This window comes from Amblyraja radiata, chromosome 21 (genome assembly GCF_010909765.2).
Source record: "Amblyraja radiata isolate CabotCenter1 chromosome 21, sAmbRad1.1.pri, whole genome shotgun sequence".
Lineage (NCBI taxonomy): Eukaryota > Metazoa > Chordata > Chondrichthyes > Rajiformes > Rajidae > Amblyraja > Amblyraja radiata.
The window spans coordinates 37,790,558-37,814,547 of record NC_045976.1 but is presented as its reverse complement, the minus strand read 5'-3'; the positions used below and the strand labels follow the sequence as shown (position 1 = coordinate 37,814,547).

The window sequence follows — 23,990 nt, the reverse complement described above, 5'->3', positions numbered from 1 at the left end:
TTAACCCCTATTAATCCTTGCCATTTATAATCTCCACTACACATATATGCATGCTACCCTTTACATGGTATTACGGTACTACACAGATTTATACTAGCAAGAGCTGGAAGTGAATGGCTGGCAGTTTAAATGTTCCTGATTGCTTATGGAATAAAGACTGATCTTTCACTATGTGTGTTGTTGTGGATCATTCACAAACACTTAGTTTTCACCTTAAAACTATACGTTCTAGTTAGGATACTTTTAGACTTTATACTTTATGGACTTTAGAGATACAGCGTGGGAACAGGTGCTTCATCCCACCAAGTCCACGCCACCCAAAGATTCCCGCACACTAACACTGGGAACAATTTACAATTTTACCCAAGCCAATTTACCTACAGATCTGTACGTCTTTGGTGTGTGGGAGGAAACCCGGGGAATACCCACGCAGTCTTGGGGAAAACGTGCAAACTCCGCACGGACACCCATGGCCAGGGTCCAACCCGGGTCTCTGGCGCTGTAAGGCAGTAGTTCTACTGCTGCGTCACCTTGCCAACCTGTCTTGGAGAAAAGGTTATCCAGCGACATTTCCTCATCATGGCATCTAGACCTTGGCTGGCATCTCCGTGACAGAAAGACATCCCTCTCCAAACAATGCCGCATTGGCATTAAAGGTGATTGTTGACTGTTTGTGCTTCCTTCATGGTAGTTCACAGAAAATGCTGCTGGAGGAAGAATTTCATTGCTTTGTTTCGGGACATTTGACAATAAAACACTCTTGACTCTTTTGGAAATGTGCCCCCAAGAGTAGTTTATTCAATTCTTTAATGCTTTGTTTTCAGGAAAGATATCTGTGGAAATGTAATAGAATTGCCCTACAAACACTTAAGAGTTGCGTTGATGAGCAGTTGTATCCTCTAGAACCAGGGGCTAAAGTCTCGGCGTAAGGGCTTGGCCATTTTGGTCTCAAAGATCTCTTCACTCAGGTTTGAGAGCCTTGGGAATTATCAGCCACCGAGCCTGATGATCTCTCAGTTGTGGATGATATTCAGCTCTGGGGTGGATTGTTACTTGGATGGCATGGTAAAGGGGACGGGTGGATGAGTCATAGGGGCGTACAGCATGGAAACAGGCCCTTCGGCCCAACTTGCTGATGCTGACCAAGGTGCCCCATCTACATCGAGGCAGAGGATTGCCCAGAATATCATTAACTGCAGGAACAGGAGCGTGAATGGCATCTCTTACCATTTCTCAGTGCCGCCTTCTATGAACCTTATTACATAACTTCATAGGTTCGAGCAGAATTAGGCCATTCGGCCCATGAAGTCTACTCCGCCATTCAATCATGGCTGATCTATCTCAACCCCATTCTCCTCCCTTTGCCCCATATCCACTGACGCCCGTACTAATCAAAGATTAATCATAACATTTCCAAATATAATCTGGAGAGAATATGGCTTTAAGGAGGTGGATTGTAAAGTCTACAGTTTGATTTCAGTCCTTGCTGGCAGTATATATGGATACATATTTGAAGCAATTGTACAGATGTGCAGAGAGCTGTAGATAACAAGATGATTATGCTTCTGCCGCTTTATAAATGGGTATCTTCTTCCTCTACACCGTCCTTGATGTGGGTGGCCATAGGCACGATCCAACCATCGTTGTTTTCCAAGTAGGTTGCTTTCGAATTGTTCTTCTCCTCCATCTCGGACTCCCTCTCAGTAATGTCCATGGCCGGGTTGTCGTGGCAACCGTTGTCCACTGTGCGTAGCTCTTCCGTCAGGTACTGCAAAATGGAGGGAGGGGAGGGGGGGGGGGGGGGGGAAGGGCAGAAAATAATGAAAGGCCTGGAGAGAGAGGATGTTTCCACTCGTGGGGGAGTCTCGGACCAGAGGCCCACGGCCTCAGAATAAAAAAGACATACCGGTAGAATGGAGAGGAGGGGGAATTCCTTTGGCCAGAGGGTGGTGAATCTGTGGAATTCATCGCCACAGACGGCCGTGGAGGCCAAGTCAGTGGGAATTTTTAACACGGAGATTGATAGCATCTTGTTTAGTGCAGGCGTCGAAGGTTCCAGGGTGAGGGCAGGAGAATAGCTACTATCACAAGGTTTAGACAGGTACACCCATAGGGCATGTTGGTCGGTGTGGGCAGGTTGAGCCAGAGGGCCTGATCTCCACGCTGTATGACTCTTAATAGGCTTGAGAGAGAAGAATAGGTCAGCCATGATCGAATGGCGGAAGCAGACATGATGGGCCGAATGGCCTAATTCTACTCCCATGCTTTATGGTCAGAGAGTCATACCTCGTGGAAACAGGCCCTTCAACCCAACTTGCCCATGCTGACCAACATGTCCCAGCAATACTAGTCCCACCTGCCTGCATTTGGACCATATCCCTCCACACCTGTCTAAATGTTTCTTAAATGTTGGCATAGTCCCTGCCCCAACTACCTCCACTGGCAGCTCGTTCCATACACCCACCACCCTTTGCATGAAAAAGTTAACCCTCAGATTCCTATTAAATCTTTCCCCCCTCACCTTAAACCTATGTCCTCTGGTCCTCGATTGCCCTACTAGGCAAGAGACTCTGTGCGTCCACCCGATCTATTTCACAATTTTATACACCTCCACAAGATTAATACACCTCATATAAGATCATGTTGCGTACAGTTTTGGTCTCCTAATCTGAGAAAAGACATTCTTGCCATAGAGGGAGTACAGAGAAGGTTCACCAGACTGATTCCTGGGATGGCAGGACTTTCATATGAAGAAAGACTGGATAGACTCGGCTTGTACACGCTAGAATTTAGAAGATTGAGGGGGGATCTTGTAGAAACTTACAAAATTCTTAACGGGTTGGACAGGCTAGATGCAGGAAGATTATTCCCGATGTTGGGGAAGTCCAGAACAAGGGGTCACAGTTTAAGGATAAGCGAGAGGTCTTTTAGGACCGAGATGAGAAGATCATTTTTTACACAGAGAGTGGTGAATCTGTGGAATTCTCTGCCACAGAAGGTAGTTGAGGCCAGTTCATTGGCTATATTTAAGAGGGAGTTAGATGTGGCCCTTGTGGCTAAAGGGATCAGGGGGTATGGAGAGAAGGCAGGGATGGGATACTGAGTTGGATGATCAGCTATGATCATATCGAATGGCGGTGCAGGCTCGAAGGGCCGAATGGCCTACTCCTGCACCTATTTTCTATGTTTCTATGTTTCTATGTCTTATGGAAACACACTGAGTGCTTCTTTGCCCATCTCTTCTTTTGATCTTCCCAGTCTAGGTGGGGTTGATGCAGGGTAGTCTAACAGCAGGATAGATGGGTCGGATCTGATAGACTCTTTAACTATTATTTCCGACCATGAAACACCAATTAGAAGGCAGGTTATTAAAAATTCTCAGCATCTTGTTAACTGTCGCTAGGAACTTGCTATGCAAAAATTGGAACAAGTTCACTCTTTGCACAGCAAGTGTGATTATACTTAAACTGACTACCAGGCATTTAAAGAAATCCAAGCTTCTCTGGTTAATAATTATTGGGCCTTGAACAAGCCCAGAACTCATGTTAAATGTGGACAGCCCCACCTGCTGGCCAGACCCTGCAGCTACAGATTGATAGGAAAGGCATCAACACCTGTACAGATAGAAACATAGAAAATAGGTGCAGGAGTAGGCCATTCGGCCCTTTGAGCCTGCACCACCATTCAATATGATCATGGCTGATCAGCCAAATCAATATCCCATCGATACTTGGGGCATCCCCTTTCTCTCCCGCCCTCCCCCAGCCTAGTCGTCGTACTAGTTTTACTGTTGTCCTGTTGAGTTCCATTGTCTGTACTAACTCATGATCACCTACCCCACAACCAACAACGGACCATTGTGAGCTCCAATCATTTCCTCGATTATCGTTACTTTCTGCAAGTTTTCCATTAATTTGTCCGTAAGTACCGTCTATATCTCTCGTTCCCCTTTGCCCTGAGTCTCCGTCTGAAGAAGAGTCTCGACCCGAAATGTCACCTATTCCTTTTCTCTGGAGATGCTGCCTGACCCGCTAAGTTACTACAGCTTTCTGTACTTTTTCAGTGCAAAGACTCAGTGATACAAGCTGGCTTCGGTTGAAAAAAATCTACGTTTTCACAAATATCCGATGCCCCTAAGTGGAAAACATCCCGTCTATAACTTCCTCATAGCTTCCTGCAGTTTAGACTTTAGAGAAACAGCGTGGGAACAGGCCCTTCGGCCCACTGGGTCCGTGCCGACCAGTGTTCTGGGGTACAAAAATAAATTGTCCTGAAACAACTCCCAACCTTCTAACTACTACTTTAGGGCAGCACAGTGGCGCAGCAACAGAGTTGCCGCTTTACAGCGCCAGGGACCCGGTTCAATCCTGACTACGGGTCCAGTCTGTACAAAGTTCGTGCGTCCTCCCTGTGACCTCATGGATTCTCTCCGGGTGTTCCGGCTTCTTCCCACATTCCAAAGATGGACAGGTTTGTAGGTTAATTGGCTTTGCTAAAAATTGGTGGTGAATCTGTGGATTTCTCTGTCACAGAAGGTAGTTGAGGCCAGTTCATTGGCTATATTTAAGAGGGAATTAGATGTGGCCCTTGTGGCTAGAGGGATCAGGGGGTATGGAGAGAAGGCAGGTACAGGATACTGAGTTGGATGATCAGCCATGATCACATTGAATGGCGGTGCAGGCTCGAAGGGCTGAATGGCCTACTCATCACCTATTTTCTATGTCTATGTCCCTAGAGTGTAGGATAGTGTTGGAGTAATGGGGATCGCTGGTCGACGCGGGCTCAGTGGGCAGAAAGGCACTGTATCTCCAAACTAGTCACCACATAAGTCCTCAGACTAATGCCCCTTTTAACAACTCCCCACTATTCATTGAGCTTGTGTTGCCAGCAAGATTTTTACTCTTGTGCCCTGATACATTTTCCTGGTTCTGCCTCTGCCAAATGACTTGTTGAACGGTATCAAGGCTTTTGGCATCATTCTCTATCTCCTCGTGACACCAAAGCTTTGATGCTGTCTCTAAACCTTTGATGAAGGCTTATGATAAACCAAGAGCAGAATCTCCACACTAGAGTCATGGAGAAATACAGCATGGAAACAGGACCAACATGCCCACAAGGGCCAACATGTCCCATCTACACTAGTCCCACCTGACTGCATTTGGCCCAATCTATCCTATCCATGTACCTGTCTAATTTTTAAACGTTGGGATAGTCCCAACAGCCTCAACTACCTCCTCTGGCAGCTTGTTCCATACACACACCTCCCTTTGTGGGTACAAAAGATACCCCTCAGATTCTTATTAAATCTTTTCCCATTCACCTTAAACCTATGTCCTCTGGTCCTCGATTCACCTACTCTGGGCAAGGGACTGTGCATCTACCCGATCTATTCCTCTCATGATTTTATACACCTCTGTAAGACCGCCCCTCATCCCTCCTGTGCTCCAAGGAATAGAGTCCCAGCCTACTCAGACACCCAATATAGCTCGGACCCCCCAAGTCCTGGCAACATCCTCGTAAACCTCCTCTGTAACCTTTCCAGCTTGACAACATCTGTGAGATTTGATGCTACTGTGATACTAAATTAACTGCAATTCTATGCTGGTCCAGGCCATATCCACCACAAAATGCTGGAGTAACTCAGCCGGACAAGCAGCATCTCTGCATAGAAGGAATGGTTGACGTTTCGGGTCAAGACTCTTCTTCAGACATAATCTTCAGTCTGAAGAATGGTTTTGAACCGAAAAGTCACCTATTCCTTTTCTCCAGAGATGATGCCTCCAGAGTTGACTCCAGAGTTACTCCAGCATATCTTTGGTTTAAACTGGCATCTGCAGTTCCTTCTCACAGCTTATCCGCCACATTCTACCCTGCGCATACTCACCGGATCCTTGTGTTTGGACTTGCGTTGGGAACACCGGTACACGATGGCAGACAGGAACACGAGCAGCAGCAGTGAGCCCGTGACCACCATCGCAATCAGCTTCTTCAGCTCCGTTGCACTCTGCCGCTGTTTATTTTTTCCATTCCCCGGATTGAGCTCCTGAATGCCGAGGTAAAGCGGAGGGAACAATCCGTCAATAGCGATCACTACTCAGTCTGAATCCGATGGGAAAACAAAAACAGACCCATGTGGAGATTGGGAAATCCAGGCTCTTACAGTTGTGTGGCACGGTGGCGCCACGGTAGAATTGCTGCCTCACAGTACCAGAGAACTGGGTTCGATCCCGACCTCGGGTGCTCGTCTATAAGGCGTTTGTATGTTCTCCCCGTGAGTTTTCTCTGGGAGCTCCAGTTTCCTCCCAAATACCAAAGAAGTACAAGTTTGTAGGTTAATTGACTTGATTAAATTGTCCCTAGTGTGTGTAGATAGTGTTAATGTGCAGGGATCGCTAGTTAGCGCAGACTCGGTGGGCCGAAGGGCTTGTTTCTGCGCTGTATCTCTAAGCTAAATCAAGCAGCAATGCCATTGGGTTCTAATTTAGTTTGACACAGCGAGTTAATCCTTTTGGTCATAATTGCAAATAGGCAATGTTGTAAATGTTTAGCCTGCATCTTGTGAGGATGTTTGTGAGGAGGTTTAGCCTGCATCTTGAGGTATGTTAGCATTCATAGCAAAAGGATTTGAGTATAGGAGCAGGGAGGTCCTACTGCAGTTGTACAGGGTCTTGGTGAGACCACACCTGGAGTATTGCGTACAGTTTTGGTCTCCAAATCTGAGGAAGGACATTATTACCATAGAGGGAGTGCAGAGAAGGTTCACCAGACTGATTCCTGGGATGTCAGGACTTTCATATGAAGAAAGACTGGATAGACTCGGCTTGTACTCGCTAGAATTTAGGAGATTGAGGGGGGATCTTATAGAAACTTACAAAATTCTTAAGGGGTTGGACAGGCTAGATGCAGGAAGATTGTTCCCGATGTTGGGGAAGTCCAGGACAAGGGGTCACAGCTTAAGGATAGAGGGGAAATCCTTTAGGACCGAGATGAGAAAAACCTTTTTCACACAGAGAGTGGTGAATCTCTGGAACACTCTGCCACAGAAGGTAGTTGAAGCCAGTTCATTGGCTATATTTAAGAGGGAGTTAGATGTGGCCCTTGTGGCTAAAGGTATCAGGGGGTATGGAGAGAAGGCAGGTACGGGATACTGAGTTGGATGATCAGCCATGATCATATTGAATGGCGGAGCAGGCTCGAAGGGCCGAATGGCCTACTCCTGCACCTATTTTCTATGTTTCTATGTTTCTATGTCTATGAACAAAGCAGATGCGAAATTCTGCAGTCAATAGAGGGTAAACCAGGAAATTCTGTGCAGGCCAGGCAGCATTGAAGGATTCAGGGCATGAGGAAAAACGGCTTCACAGCTAAAATGTACTGTTGTGATCTGCTGACAATGCAGCAGTCAGCATGTTCAGTTTAGTTTAATTTAGAGATACAGTGCGGAAACAGGCCCTTCGGCCCACTGAGTCCGCGCCGACCAGCGATCCCCGTACACTAACACTATCCCACACACTAGGGACAATTTACAATTTTACCGAAGCCAATTAACCTACAAACCCGCACGTCTTTGAAGTGTGGGAGGAAACCGGGGATTCCAGGGAAAACCCCCGCAGGTCACGGGGAGAACGTAAAAACTCCGTATGGATAGCACCCGTAGTCAGGATCGAACCCACGTCTCTGGCGCTGTGGGGCAGCAACTCTACCATTGCACCACCACACTGCACGAATAGGAAGTGCAAGAATACTGAAGCTTACCTCTTTCTTTGCTTCCCGAAACTCCTTCAGAACGTCATCAATTCGAAAATCGGAAACTGTTAAAACAAAATGAAAACTTTGAGATGACTAACTTTGAAAGTATCCGTCCACAGCATCAGGTCGCAGCTGCCACGTGTGTTGTGACCTGCACCTCTTTCTACTCTTCACTCTATTCACTTCATAAGCACACAAGTCATAGAAACAGAAGCAGAACAGAAACTCAGCCCATCAAGTTTACTCCGCCATTCAATCGTGCTGGGACCTTGGAGCTCCAACCGCGAGAGCCTGCGGACTTTGACATTGTGGAGCTTGCGGTCCCTGGTTAGCGACCGACTTCGGGAGCTCCAAGCCACAGGAGCTTTGACCGTCCCGACGCAGGAGCTTCAATCGCCCCCAACTGCAGATGGTTCGACTCCCCCGACCGCGGGAGAAAAGGAACAAAGAAGATAAGACTTTATTACCTTCCGTCAGAGTGGGGAACGTTGGAGGAACCGCTGTGGTGGATGTTTATGTCAAATTTTTATGTAGTTGTGTGTCTTGTTGCTTTTTTGGTATGTCTGTATGGCAAACCAAATTCCTTGTATGTTACGAAACATACTTGGGCAATAAATGACGATTATGCTGATTGTGATTATGACTGTGTGCCGTGTGACTCTAACACTCTGCCTGCGAGTCACGGGGCTGGTGTGTGAGGTAATTCTCTGTTTGCTTGGATGAGTGGAGTTCCAAGTGAACCAGCTGTTACGTTTGGCGGCAGGCAGCAAGTAGGTTTGCTCGGTGAACCTTGTTGGCACCAGAAACGTGGCGACTCTTGTGTACTGCCCAGGTGCAGTCTGCCACGTGGTTTTACCGGGTTGTGTGTGAAACGAAGCATTTCATTGTACCTGGGTACAAGTGAAACCCTTCTCCCTCGGTACGAGTTCATTCCAAGAGCTCTCCCGAGTTTGCCCTGATTCGAACTCGGAGATTTACGGTAATGGCCACTCGTCGGTACTCGGGGCTCTCGTGGACATTTTTCAACATGTTGAAAAAACTTCACGAGTCTTCCCGTGCTTACCTGCCATTAGTGAGTCTTCCTGAGTACCTGCCGTTAGCGTTACGAGCCGTTAAGAGACGTCCCCGAGCTCCGACGTACCCGCTACGTTCATTCTCCGTGCTTACCACCAGTTTGATTTTTTTTTAACTCGGGAGAGCTCTTGGAATGAACTCGTACCGTGGGACAGGGCCATTACTCTCTCTTGACAGGGCTTTTACAATAAAGTATCATTGAACAGTGGGGGGGTTGCTGAGAGGGAGGTGGGTCGAGGAATGAACGCGGTGGAGTGCGGGGGGGGGGGTGCCATGGGGGGGGGGGGGGGGAGGGGGGTGCCATGGGGGGGGAGGGGGGTGCCATGGGGGGGGGGGGCCAGGGCAGGTGCCATGGGGGGGGGGGGGGTGCCATGTTGGGGGTAAAGGCACAAGCTCCGACCTTTAAAAGAGACGTCGATGTACAGCTTGCCCGGAGGCTCCTTCTCGAGGCTGAATTGGACCTCGCATATATCGACCCCTCTGAGACCTGCTGCCTTCACCAGCCTGGAGCAGATGTCATCGGCCAGAGCCTTTCCTTTCTGGTTCAAAATGGTTTCCTGGAATTATTCAACCGCAGAAGGGGAGAAACATTAGGTTGACAAAATGAAGCACACAGGGAAGTATCCCGAGCTAATTCTGCCACTACCATCATCTATGTCGACAAGTGATGGCTCCCACTGATTGTCGCCGGAAGCTTGCGTCCTTTTGAGGACCGGCGATGACAGCGAGGCCAACATTTGAAACATGGAAGATGGACACGAAAGAAGAAGACCATCGTCAGCAAACGTGTCTCATTGCACAAACAAGGATTCTCTCATGAAGAATCCATGAGAGGGGTTGAGTGGTGCAGCGGTAGAGTTGCTGCCTCACAGTGCCAGAGACATGGCATCAATTCTGACTACAGATGCTGTCTGTGTGCCACGTGTACATGGAGTGTGTGAGGCTGCAGCCACTGTTCCATTATCTAAAGGGGCCGCTCCTGGCTGCACTTCTCACCCACCATCCTCACCATCGGACACCCTGCGCGTAGGGGAGAGGGTTTGGGGCTGAGGATGTCCTGGTTTGGGTTGCTCCTGGGCCTGGCCCAGCTGGCCATCCGCGAGTCACGGCGCCAGGCGGGAGAGGGCTCTGCCCGAGCTGGCTGCCCGCCCCTTTTCCGGGGGTTACGTCCGTGCCCTGGGGGATTTCCAGGACCGCTGAGCACCACGGGGCGGTTGAATGCATCCGTGACAAGGAGTGTAAGATAGTTGTATAATAGTTTGTCGTGTATTATGGCAGTGGGTTCCGTTTTGTTTTTACTCTACTCTATATATTATTTTAATATTTGAATAAGTATTTTTGATTAAATAAAATGCTTTGTCAAGAAGCTGCAGGTGGAGACTTTGCTTTGAAGGAAGCGGTGAAGCTTCAATTGTCAGCACTTATCACCCAGGAGCTGCCGACTGCTTGCTTCACCAGTAAACACTGGCTGCTTATCTCTCTCTGGCAGCTGTACGTGGTATTGCCATAAAGCCATCACTGTGGCCAGAAGGAGCTGTACTGGACTTACCACCAGTTAGGGCTGTGGGAGAAGCTAATCTATGCTGGGTGGATGATATGTTGTCAGGGGTGCTCGTATCATAGCTGGTTGATTTCAGAAGGGGAGGGTGGGTGGGAGGGGGGTAACAGGATTATTTTCTTTTTTCCAGTTTATGCTGCAGCCGTGGCTGTCTGAGGAAGGGTCTCGACCCGAAAAGACGCCCATTCCCTCTCTCCAGAGATGCTGTCTGTCCGCTGAGTTATTCCCGCTTTTTGTGCCTATCTAAGGCTTTCACATAGTTACACCATTCCATCTTTCTGTCATACTAGCTCTCTGCAACCTTCAGAAGGCTGAGGACATTCGGCATGGCTCAAATGACATTGACTTTAGAGATACAGCGTGGAAACAGGCCCTTCAGCCCATTGAGTCCGCGTTGACCAGCGATCACCTGTACATTAACACTACCCGGGACGACAGATGGCACAATGGGCTAAGTGTTCGGCTGGCAACCGGAAGGTAGCCGGTTCGAATCCCGCTTGGAGTGCATACTGTCGTTGTGTCCTTGGGCAAGACACTTCACCCACCTTTGCCTGTGTGTGAATGTGTGTGAGTGATTGGTGGTGGTCGGAGGGGCCGTAGGCGCAGATTGGCAGCCACGCTTCCGTCAGTCTGCCCCAGGGCAGCTGTGGCTACAGAAGTAGCTTACCACCACCGAGTGTGACTGAGGAGTGAATGAATAATGCGATGTAAAGCGCCTTGAGTATTAGAAAGGCGCTATATAAATCCCATCCATTATTATTATTATTACCCTACGCCCTATAGGGACAATTTACAATTTTACCAAAGCCAATTAAACTACAAACCAATACGTCTGTCCGCACACCGATACTGTCCTACACACTAGGGACAATTTACGCTTATATCAAGCCAGTTAACCTTTTGTAGTGTGGGGGGAAGCCGGAGAACCCGGAGAAAATGCATGCAGGTCACACAGAGAGAGAATGTACAAACTCCGTATGGACAGCACCCGTAGCCAGGATAACCTGGGTCTCTGGCGCTGTAAGGCTGCAGATACTGGAATCTGGAGGAAAAAATACCTCAGGCAACTCTGGTGAAGGGGAATGGACAGGCGCTGTTTTGGGTGGGGACCTTCTCTCTGGACTAAGGATACTCTTTAAATTAAGGTGGACGTGATAGATCCTATGGAAGGTACTCAAAGAACCACATGGGAGTAATCACCAATGTACTGGAACAGACAACAGGATAGTAAAGGAGCAGGCCCTTTGACCCACGATATTTTAGTTTTGAGTTTAGTTTTAGAGATACAGAGCTGAAACAGGCCCTTCGGCCCACCGGGTCCGTGCCGACCAGCGATCCCCGCACATTAACACTTTCCTACACCCATTAGGGCCAATTTTTACATTTACCAGGCCAATTAACCTACAAACCTGCACATCTTTGGAGTGTGGGAGGAAAATTAACATCTCGGAGAAAACCCCCGCTGGTCACGGGGAGAACGTATAAACTCCGTACAGACAGCACCCGTAGTCGGGTTCGAACCCGGGTCTCTGGCGCTACATTCGCTTGAAGGCAGCAACTCTACCGCTGCGCCACCGTGACCGCCTGCGTTGAGGAATGCAGGAGTTACTTGAAGTTAGAGAATTCAACGATCATACCGCTGGGTTGTAAGCGGGCCCAAGCGAAGATTAGGCTTGATTTTTCCACTGAAGCATTTTCACTCCCAATTACATGCGGGTGGCAGGGCGTTATCCAAAACTCCGCTGATCAAGTTGAGACGTCAGTGCCCTGTGAAGATTCAACTTTGTTGCCCTTGGAAAGAGGCCCAGTCTCAGTTCCAGTGCTGGCCAGATGGTGGGGTAGATCATCTCGCCAGACCAGAGACTTCAGGCACTGGTACTGTCTGGAGTAACTCAGCCGGACAGGCAGCATCTCTGGACCAGACAGTTTGAAGAAGGGTCCCGACCCGAAATATCACCCATTCCTTCTCTCCAGAGATGCTGCCTGCCCCGCTGAGTTACTCCAGCTTTTTGTGTCTATCTTCGGTTTAAACCAGCATCTGCTGTTCCTTCGTACACATAGCACTGTCTGGAGATTGTCCCATCTCTGACATCCTCCCTCACTTTGACACCTCCCTCTCCGTCTCTCTACACAGTAGATCAACTCCAACTGATACTTTTCCTTGGCTGTTTAAGCAGTATATAAAAGCTCCGGATTTTTCATGACACTAATAGACATAAACCCTAAACATAAAGGCCTAAAACAATTGCTGCTTCAAGGGTGGTGCTTTCAAAGTTAGCCATCCCGAAGTTTTCATTTTGTTTTAACAGTTCCCGATTTTCGGATGAATGACGTTCTGCAGAAGGTGCAGGAAGCAATGAAAGAGGTAATTTTCAGTACTTTTGCATTACCTATCTGTACAGGGTTAGAGTTGCTGCCTTACAGCGCCAGAGACCCGGGTTCTATCCTGACTACGGGTGCAGTCTGTACGGGGTTTGTTTGTATGGGGTTTTCTGTGTAGGGTTTTCACCGGTTTCTTCCCACGCTCCAAAGACGTACAGGTTTGTAGGTTAATTGGCTTGGTGTGAATGTAAATTGTCCCCAATGTGCGGAGGATAGTGCAATGGATCGCTGGTGGGTGTGGACTCGCCAAAGGGCCTGTTTCTGCGCTTCATCTAAACTAAACTAAACTGAAACATCAGTCCACGCTGCAAGGAACAGACCCTTCAGCCCACAATGTCCCTGTCGAACACGACGCCAAGTTAACCAAAACTCCTCTGCCTGCCGTGAATCTAACCCCTCACTCCCTGCATGTCCCCCATGTATCTATTTGAAAGCCTCTTAAATGCTTCCACCACCCACCCCTGGCAGCACATTCCAGACACCCACCACTCTCTGTGTTTAAAAAAAAACGCCCCTTATAACTCCGTTAAACTTTCCCCCTTTTGGATCTTATAAGCTATAATCTTTCTAGTCTTTGATCATTTAAATTGAACTTAAAGGCCTAAAACTCTTTAATCAAGGGGTGGTGAATCTGTGGAATTCGTTGCCACAGACGACTCTGAGTTGGGGATTAATAGATTCTTGATTAGTTTGGGTGTCAGAGGTTATGGGGAGAAGGCAGGAGAATGGGGTTGAGAAGGAAAGATAGATCAGCCATGATTGAATGGCGGAGTAGACCTGATGGGGCCGAATGGCCTATTTCTGCTCTTATAACATACGAACAAGTATATCCTTCCGTATTATATTGCACCCTCCTCCCCAAACTCTTTTCCACTCACATTCATAACATCAGAGTCTGAAGAAGGGCCCCGACCCAAAACCTCACCTAGTTTAGATTTGTCTAGTTAATTGTCACATGTAAAGAGGTACAGGGAAAAGCTAGATGTGAAAAGCTACAGTGAAAAGTTACATTTAGCTCTTGGGGCTAAAAGAATCAAGGGATATGGGGAAAAAGCAGGTTTTAGATGATCAGCCATAATCATATTGAATGGTTATATTGCTGGCTCGAAGGGCCATATTGCTTACTCCTTCACCTATTTTCAATGTTTTTGTTGAATGCTGACCTGTCAATGGGAAGACTGTATGTACATGATAACAATTGAGCTGGCCACAGAGTATAGAAACATGATAAAGGGAATAACGTTTAGTGCAAGGTAAAGTCCGATTAAAGATAGTCCGAGGGTCTCCAATAGGGTGGGTAGCAGTTCAGGACCGCTCTCTAGTTGTTGGTAGGATGGTTCAGTTGCTTGTTAACAGCTGGGAAGAAGCTGTCCCTGAATCTGGAGGCGTGACAGAGTATAGGAGCAGGGAGGTTCTACTGCAGTTGTACAGGGTCTTGGTGAGACCACACCTGGAGTATTGCGTGCAGTTTTGGTCTCCAAATCTGAGGAAAGACATTATTGCCATAGAGGGAGTACAGAGAAGGTTCACCAGACTGATTCCTGGGATGTCAGGACTTTCATATGAAGAAAGACTGGATAGACTCGGCTTGTACACGCTGGAATTTAGGAGATTGAGGGGGGATCTTATAGAAACTTACAAAATTCTTAAGGGGTTGGACAGGCTAGATGCAGGAAGATTGTTCCCAATGTTGGGGGAGTCCAGGACAAGGGGTCACAATTTAAGGATAAAGGGGAATTCCTTTAGGACCGAGATGAGAAAAACATTTTTCACACAGAGAGTGGGGAATCTGTGGAATTCTCTGCCACAGAAGGTAGTTGAGGCCAGTTCATTGGCAATATTTAAGAGGGAGTTAGATGTGGCCCTTGTGGCTAAAGGGATCAGGGGGTATGGAGAGAAGGCAGGTACGAGATGCTGAATTGGATGATGAGCCATGATCATATTGAATGGCGGTGCAGGCTCGAAGGGCCGAATGGCCTACTCCTGCACCTATTGTCTATGTTTCTATGTTTCTATGCTGCCTGACCCTCAGAGTTACTCCAGCATTCTGTGTCTATTTTTCCTCTCTCCACTCCTCCCTCCTTTGATCCCCCCCTCCTTAACCCCTAATTCTTTAATTCAATTCTCGGTCACCTGCGAAATCTCACAGCTTGGTGTTAAGTTTTATTCTGACGACACTCTTGAGAAATGGCCTGGGAAATTAATAAGTGGGTTTGAAAAAAACACATATAAAGGCAGATGAAAGGATTTTTTCCCCCCGTGATTGTTAAATAATTTCAGTTCGAGCCGTCAGCTTGTTGGGTCTGAGGTAGCTGTCTACGTCAGTAAATGTGAGACAGAGCAGGTCATGTAGGAATGCCTGGAACTGAGAAACGGCTCCCCTCTGACAGGCACAGATAACACTGAGAGGGGGCTGCTGGTTCCTGTGATAAAGCAGCAGGTTATATTTGCTCCACCCACCGTTGTGCCAAGGAACACTGCCAAACAACACTGATCCTCACCCAGGATTCCCCCTTACTCCGATAAGCAAAGCGGATTCCTTTAGTTTCGGAAACAACTGCAGATGGTGGTTTAAATTGAAGATAGACACAAAATGCTGGAGAAAGTCGGTCTGAATAAGGGTCTCGACCCGAAACGTCACCCATTCCTTCTCTCCAGTGATGCTGCCTGTCCCGCTGAGTTACTCCAGCATTTTGTGTCTATCTTCCTTTAGTTTAGTTTAGTTTAGAGATATAGCGATGATAGAGACATTTTTCACACAGAGAGTGGTGAATCTGTGGAATTCTCTGCCACAGAAGGTAGTTGAGGCCAGTTCATTGGCTATATTTAAGAGGGAGTTAGATGTGGCCCTTGTGGCTAAAGGTATCAGGGGGTATGGAGAGAAGGCAGGAATGGGATACTGAGTTGGATGATCAGCCATGATCATATTGAATGGCGGTGCAGGCTCGAAGGGCCGAATGGCCTACTCCTGCACCTATTTTCTATGTTTCTATAGAGCTGAGGCCATTCGGCCCACCTACTCCGCGCCGACCTGCGATTCCCATTACACTACCCTGCGCACAGTTTTTACCAAAGCCAGACGGCCTACACACCTGTACGTCTTTGGAGTGTGGGAGGAAACCAGAGATACTGGAGAAAACCCACGCGGTCACGGGGACAACGTGCAAACCTCGTACAGACGGCGAGTCAGGATTGAATCCGGGTCTCAGGCAGCGACTCTTCTCCTGCGCCACCATGCCGCCCTACCGACCTAGAATGCTGCCGACGTTTGCTTATAGACATAGACATAGAAAATAGGTTCAGGAGTAGGCCATTCGGCCCTTCGAGCCTGCACCGCTATTCAATATGATCATGGCTCATCATCCAACTCAGTATCCTGTACCTGCCTTCTCTCCATACACCCTGATCCCTCTAGCCACAAGGGCCACATCTAACTCCCTCTTAAATATAGCCAATGAACTGGCCTCAACTACCTTCTGTGGCAGAGAGTTCCAGAGATTCACCACTCTCTGCGTGAAAAATGTTTTTCTCATCTCGGTTCTAAAGGATTTCCCCCTTATCCTTAAGCTGTGACCCCTTGTCCTGGACTTCCCCAACATCGGGAACAATCTTCCTGCATCTAGCCTGTCCAATCCCTTAAGAATTTTGTAAGTTTCTATAAGATCCCCCCTCAATCTTCTAAATTCTAGCGAGTACAAATAATGCCTATTTATAATGCCTCTTCTGCAAAATAAGTTGGTTTCACATAGTGCCTTTCATCACAAAGCTCTTAGATTCATAGTCACTGAGCAAGTTGCCCACGATGACCAAGATACCTTTGGCCCAACTTGGCCACACCGCCAACATGCCCTGCCTCCACTCATCCCACCTAGCTCTGTTTGACCCACAGCGCCATACAGCATGGAACCAGGCCCTTCTGCCCACCCATGCCGACCCAAACGCCCCATCCAAGCTAGTCCCATTGCTGGCGTTTGGGCCATGTCCCTCGAAACCTTTTCCTATCCATATACCTGTCCAAATGTCTTTTGCTGTCATGGTACTGAGCTCAACTACCTCCTCTGGCAACTTGTTCCATGCACCCACCAACTTCCATACACCCAGCACAGTTCTTCTGACTGGGATGTCTATGACCTGAGGGTTGATGTAACATTTGAGCCATGGTTTACTGGAGCAAAGTTAGGAAACATTTCTCGCTGGTGCACAAGAACGCAGCGGCTCCTACGGGCATCGATATCAACCACGATACACCTTGCATCTCAGCCCCGTGAGGAACGACATTCCGTTCAAATGTATACTTACTAATATGCTTGAATGACAAATAAAAATTATTATTATTATAGCTGGAGAGTGTGGCAGGGTGTGGAGCGGAAAAGACTACAAAAAGTAGTAAACACTGCCCAGTCCATCAACGGCTCTGACCTCCCTTCCATCGAGGGGATCTATCGCAGTCGCTGCCTCAAAAAGGCTGGCAGTATCATCAAGGACCCACACCATCCTGGCCACACACTCATCTCCCTGCTACCTTCAAGTAGAAGGTACAGGAGCCTGAAGACTGCAACGACCAGGTTCAGGAATAACTACTTCCCCACAGCCATCAGGCTATTAAACTTGGCTCGGACAAAACTCTGAACATTAATAGCCCATTATCAGTTTATTTATTCATGTGTGTATATATTTATACAATGGTATATGGACACACTGATCTGTTCTGTGGTCATGCCTACTATATTCTGTTGTGCTGAAGCAAAGCAAGAATTTCATTGTCCTATCAGGGACATGTGACAATAAACTCTCTTGAATCTTGAATCTTAGGGTCTTCTCAAGCAGCAATTTATGCAAGGCCAATAGATTAATTTGTAATCGGAGATAGAGAGATTTTGGTCATCTGTATTAAGGGATAAATGGCTAGATCACACATCAGACCTGGTCTCACTGAACAGAACATGAGGTTCAGTGGATTAGACTCGCGACTGTCTAAATAACAGTAAATGGTAATGTTGTCCAGTTTGGAAAAGATCTCAAATAAAACTCAAAGTGCGGCTTTGCACGGGGCTGGAATGATACTGTGGTCGATGAATACTCGAAGCAGAGAGTTGATGTGATTAGTGTCCAACACTAGATTCCTGCAACATCCTAGAACAACACTGGCACACCCATTCCTTCTCTCCTGGGATGCTGTCTGTCCCGCTGAGTTACTCCAGCATTTTGTGTCTAGCTAGATACATTGCTGCAGCTTTTACATTTTCTGCAGGCGTTCCGGTAAATGCTAAAGAGGGAATATTTTAATATTTAATATTTTAATATAAATGTCCAACCCCCCAAAATGCAATGAGCCTTTAACCTGTCAACATAAAACCTGGGCTACAATTGGTATGATTTCCGGCTGGTGTTGTTTCCAACAATGATCTAACATTGTTGCCCAGAACTCTTCAATGCTCCAGATATGTGTGCTGGTAATTTAATAAGGAAAAATAAGATTGAAGCTACACATGCAGAAATTGATAGCATCTCTTTCCCACGGCGACAAAAATCTAAGACAAACATCCTGCAGTGAAAAGAACTGAGGCTAAAGGAATCATTTGCTTTAACTAGACAATGCCACGCAGAGAGTTCAAGCAAGAGGCTGATTATAGCATGCTATCTGGTGTATAATTAAAGTCACACAGAGGCTGAGTGGCAATCCTATCACTTCACATTTCACAGTGAAAACCCTAAATATTGTATTGACCCTGAAACTTACTTTCTAAAAGTGGGCAACTCTGAGATATTTTAGCAAAGGTCAAAAAGCCCTGTCCCACTGTACAAGTTCATTCATGAGCTCTCCCGAGTTTAAAAATAAATTCAAACTCGTGGAAGCACGTAGAATGTACGTAGCGGATGCGTTGGAGCTCGGGGGCGTCTCTTAGCGGCTCGTAACGCTAACGGCAGGTACTCGGGAAACGGGGTAAGCTTGGGAAGACTCGTGAAGATTTTTCAACATGTTGAAAAATGTCCACGAGAGCCACAAGTGCCTATGAGCGGCCATTACCGTAAATCTCCAAGTTCGAATCAGGGCAAACTCGGGAGAACTCTTGAATGAACTCGTACAATACGATACAATACGATACGATACAATTTATTTGTCATTTGGACCCCTTGAGGTCCAAACGAAATGAAGTTTCTGCAGCCATACATTACAAACAAATAGACCCAAGACACAACATAATTTACATAAACATCCATCACATTGCTGTGATGGAAGGCCAAAAAACTTATCTCTCCACTGCACTCTCCCCCCCGATGTCAGAGTCAAAGTGGGACAGGGCCAGGTCAGGCAACATCTCTGGAAAACGTGAAGAGGTGACATTTCGGGTAATGACCCAAGAGGAGTCCTGATGTGGAACGTCACCGTTCCACGTTCTCCAGAGATGCTACTTGACCTGCTGAGTTACTCCAGTACTTTTGTGTCCTTTTGTGTAAGCCAGCATCTGCAGTTCCTTGTTTCTAGGCCTAAATGGTGGATTAATAAGACTTAGCACGGCAATTGAACTTTATTAAATGTCGCAAATGAACACAAAAAGGTGGAGTAACTCAGCGGGTCAGGCAGCATCTATGGAGAAAAGGAATAGGTGACAAGACAATGTTTTTAAGCAGCTCCCGAGCCCCTGCCGGCCGATTTTAAGCCACGCGGGGTGATGAAAGGCCCCGCAAACGGGCCGATTGACGCCCCACGATTCGGGGCGGACGAAGCTGCTGTTGCTGGAGTTCGGAGTCGGTCACCAACCAGGTCAGTTCCCAATGTTACCGCCCTCAGGACCCACGGCCGAAGCCTCGCGTGTGTGTGTGTGCGGGCGTGCGCGCGGCCACCAATAAATTGTGTCCCCCCCCCCATGTTTTGAAAGCGATTTCCACCCCTGGTCCGAGGGTCACCAAAGAGGTAGATAGTAGCTCAGCACTGCTCTCTAGTTGTGGTAGGATGATTCAGTTGCCTGATAACAGCTGGGAAGAAACTGTCTCTGAATCTGGAGGTGTGTGTTTTCACACTTCTATACCTTTTGCCCGATGGGAGAGGGGAGAAGAGGGAATGGCCAGGGTGAGACTTGTTCTTGATTATGCTGCTGGCCTTGCCAAGGCAGCGTGAGGTGTAGATGGAGCCAATGGAAGGGAGGTTGGTCAGTGCAAGGTATTGGTTAAAAGCAGCCCGGTCAGTGTTGACCTCATGCCCCTGTTTTTCCCATCTCTTCTATTTGTTCATGTTGCCTGGAGGCAGCAGATAATAAAATAACACCAGAGATTATCACACCGACAGGAAGCATCACGCAAACGCCTCGAGTTCACATTCACTTCACGTAGACTGGACAAATAACCAGTGGACTCTCTCTGCTATTTATTTGGCCGTCTACGACATTACTTTCAAGCGATGTCAGACATTGTAAAATGAATCGGCGCAGTGGCACAGCGGTAGAGTTGCTGCCTTACAGCGCCAACGACCCGGGTTCGATCCTGACTACGGGTGCTGTCTGTGCGGAGTTTGTACGTTCTCCCCATGACCTCGTGGGTTTCCTCCGGTTTCCTCCCACACGCCATAGATGTACAGGTTTGCAGGTTAATTGGCTTTAGTAAAAATTGTAAATACGATAAGATATCTTCTTCTTCTTGTGTATGGCGTGCACTGCCTAAAGTTGTAGGGCAACTTGTTCTATTTGATCTTATTTGATAAACCGAGAAAGGAACAATTTTATTTGGGATGTATGGTCAAGGTAGGTGGAGATGGCTGGGGGCCAGATACAACTCTACCGCTGTGCCACCAAGCGCCCCCTAATCTAATTCCTGTCATACTGTTGCACTAAGCAAGACCTGGTACTTGTCAACACCTGTTACCTATCAACCGTTTAATGAAACACTTGGAGCCAAATATTGCAAGGAATGTATACAATATCTAATATATACGCATTTATATTTGTATAATGTCAATTATACAATTATACAAACTTGTAATGCAGACAAATCTATTTAAAAGTATGCTCATCCTCAATAATGTGTAACTAATGTATGTTTTTCTGGGGGGTGTGACTAGAATAACTAAAGCATTATCTAAAGTTGATTCATGGTAGATTTATGGACTGGGATCTGGTGCAAGGCAGATTTATTGTGTTGTCTTGCGCTGCTGATGATTAATACAAAGAGCGTTGAAGTGGAATATCACAAAGTGCTGGACAGGAATTCAACCAGAGAATGGAGGGGCGGTGGCGCAGCACCAGAGAACTGGGGTTCGACCCTGACTACAGATGCTGTTGGTTCGTTCTCCCTGTGATCACGTGGGTTTTCTCCGAATGCTCCGGTTTCCTCCCACACTCCAAAGACGTACAGATTTGTAGGTTAAGTGGCTTTGGTAAGATTGTAAATAGTGTGTGCAGGATAGCCTTAGTGTGCGGGGATCGCTGGTCGGCGCGGACTCGGTGGGCCGACGGGCCTGTTTTCCGCGCTGTACCTCTAAACTAAATTAAACTAGAATACCTGAAGATTATAAACGGATAAGCTTTGAGGGGGAGATGAACCAGATGCAGGGACAATGCGTCAGTTGGCCGTGGTGTGTTTGAGATTCCTGAGAGGCATAGAGGCTTCTTGCTTGTTGCCATGGCATGGTGTCAGAGTCTTGCTGTGGGTATGTGCAACCTTTATTCTCATTAATTTGATACAAGTGGCAACAGGAGGCAGGAAACAAGCAGTTGCTACCAAACACCTCGGCCTGGGTTTTTACAGCGAGTTTGGTTTAGTTTAGTTTATTGTCACGTGTACCGAGGTACAGTGAAAAGCTTTTGTTGTGTGTGCAAGTGAATTTTGTTTTCACACAGAGAGTGGTGAATCTGTGGAATTCTCTGCCACAGAGGGTAGTTGAGGCCAGTTCATTGGCTATGTTTAAGAGGGAGTTAGATGTGGCCACTGTGGAGAGTGGGGTACAAAAATTGTAAAGCAGTCCCCAGTGTGTGCAGGTAAGTGTCAATGTAGCGGGATAGTTGGTTGGCGTGGGCCGAAGGGCCTGTTTCTACACTGTATCTCTAAATCTGAAGTGGACTTGGTGGGCCGAAGGGCCTGTTTCCATTCTGTATCTCTAAACAGGCAAATGACATCCAGTAATTCCAACATCCGTGTACCCCAGCTGTCCATTGAGCTACTTACGCAGTCCATGTTTTCATTTATTTGGAGGGAGTGGTTCTGGTTGCTGGATTCATTCACACAATATGCCTGGGGAAAGAGATAAATGCACACTGGTCAGAGCAGAGCTTGCTGAGAGGAGTAGAGTGTGGTGACATAGTGTTTATTTTCCAATGCCAACTTTCAACTGATCTGGATTCAATGATCCAGAGCAAGCAGCCAACAACTTGCATGCATCACCCATGGTCAGTCATGACTGAGGGGGCCCTACTACTATTTTGAATTCCCAATATTACAGGCAAAATCTTTCCAATTCAATTCCTTCTGTAAATAGGACATATGCCGTATTTCCCGGTGTCGAAGACGCTATTATTTACTCTAAAATAAGGCCCGAAAATTTACCTGCGTCTTGGAGGCCGAAGGTTAGGTTGTTCATAGGCCTATAGGAAGCATTTCGATACTATTCGGCAATCCAAGCCCCTCTAAATGACCCCAGAATGTAATTTATAAATTACTTAGTACTAAATTAAAAAATAAATACACAAAAAAATCATAACTAATAACAAGGGACTACACAATTACTGAACATGTAAGGAAACATTAACAGTCACAACATTAACGGCAGCCATTTGCATTGTTTTGTTTTGGTCGGATGGTTCCGCTATTCTTCCATAAGCTCATATCCATAATTACAAGCATTAAGTCAGTGGATTTTTGTTGCAGACTTTTCGGGTGGGAATCCGTGAGTTATGGCTGCAAGTGAACTTGACCCATGGTGCCTTCAACTCTATGTAAGGTGTCCTTGAGATGTCTGAAAGGCGCCCATTAAATAAAATTTATTATTATTATTATTATGTTTAAGAGGGAGTTAGATGTGGCCACTGTGGCTAAAGGGATGAGGGGTATGGAGAGAAGGCAGGTACAGGATACTGAGTTGGATGATCAGCCATGATCATATTGAATGGCGGTGCAGGCTCGAAGGGCCGAATGGCCTACTCCAGAGATGCTGCCTGACCCGCTGAGTTACTCCAGCATTTTGTGTCTGTCTTCACAAATACGTTATCAGGACTGGAGGGTCTGTGATATGAGGAGAAACTCAATAGGCTGGGGCCGCTCCCAGTTGTTATCAGGCAACTGAATCATCCTACCACAACCAGAGAGCAGTGCTGAACTACTATCTACCTCATTGGTGACCCTGGGACTATCCTTCATCAGAGTTAGCTGGCTCTACCTTGCATTAAACGGTATTCCCTTATCATGTATATATACACTGTAAATGGCACGATTGTAATCATGTATTGTCTTTCCGCTGACTGATTAGCACACAACAAAAGCTTCTTACACGTGACAATAAACTAAATGGGAAATTTATGAGATTAATACGTTGTTCTTTACTCTTCAGTTTTAACAGCCAGTTGCTTGAAGAAGAAAGAAATGAAGGGGTTCACACACTCTGAATAGCATGTCGAATTCTTTGCCACAGAAGCCTGTGGAGGCCAAGTCAGTGGGTATTTTTAAGGCAGAGATAGACGGATTCTTGATTAGTACGGGTGTCAGACGTTATGGGGAGAAAGCAGGAGAATGGGGTTCGGAGGGAGAGTTAGATCAGCCATGATTGAATGGCAGAGCAGACTTGATGAGGCGAATGGCCTAGTTCTACTATTCCTTATGACCTCATGATCTAATGCAGTACAGCATCTTGTAATCTCAAAGACCCGAGTGAAATATTTGCTGTAAAATCCTTTTCTTTTTGAGGAGGGTAGTTCCTGACAATTAAAAAGTGCAGCTGTTCAGGAGAAGACTGATGCTCTTTGATTAGAAGTAAGGGCCGAGCAGAAATGTCCCGCGCACGAGATAAATTATTCACTTTGGAGAGTGGTATTTTGTGTTTAACTGCACTGTTTAAAATGTACCTCCGTTGCTAGACATTGATCAGAGGGGGCTTCTGCTGCTGGGGCAGTAGGTTCATCCATCAGGTTTATTTTCGCCTTGCTCCATTCTCCTCATTAACGTCGGGGGCCTTCGGCTGGGAGGTCAGTGGGGGGGGGGGGGGGAGGGACTCATAGAGAGCTTAGACGTTGCAGGGAGCAGT

General features: G+C 47.0%; 1 protein-coding gene across 1 annotated transcript in view; it reads right to left on the bottom strand.

The window, feature by feature from the left end:
* Window positions 1–772: 772 nt before the first annotated feature.
* The window catches only part of podxl (podocalyxin like), a 91,143-nt gene continuing 67,925 nt past the window's right edge, over window positions 773–23,990 (bottom strand). Inside the window, exons 6-10 of the mRNA XM_033039284.1 lie at window positions 21,923–21,988; window positions 9,224–9,380; window positions 7,704–7,811; window positions 5,885–6,090; window positions 773–1,768 (exon numbers count right to left, since the gene is read on the bottom strand). Of these exons, the coding sequence (XP_032895175.1) occupies window positions 1,574–1,768; window positions 5,885–6,090; window positions 7,704–7,811; window positions 9,224–9,380; window positions 21,923–21,988 (732 nt within the window). The 3' untranslated portion in view covers window positions 773–1,573. The remainder of the gene's footprint in view (window positions 1,769–5,884; window positions 6,091–7,703; window positions 7,812–9,223; window positions 9,381–21,922; window positions 21,989–23,990) is intronic.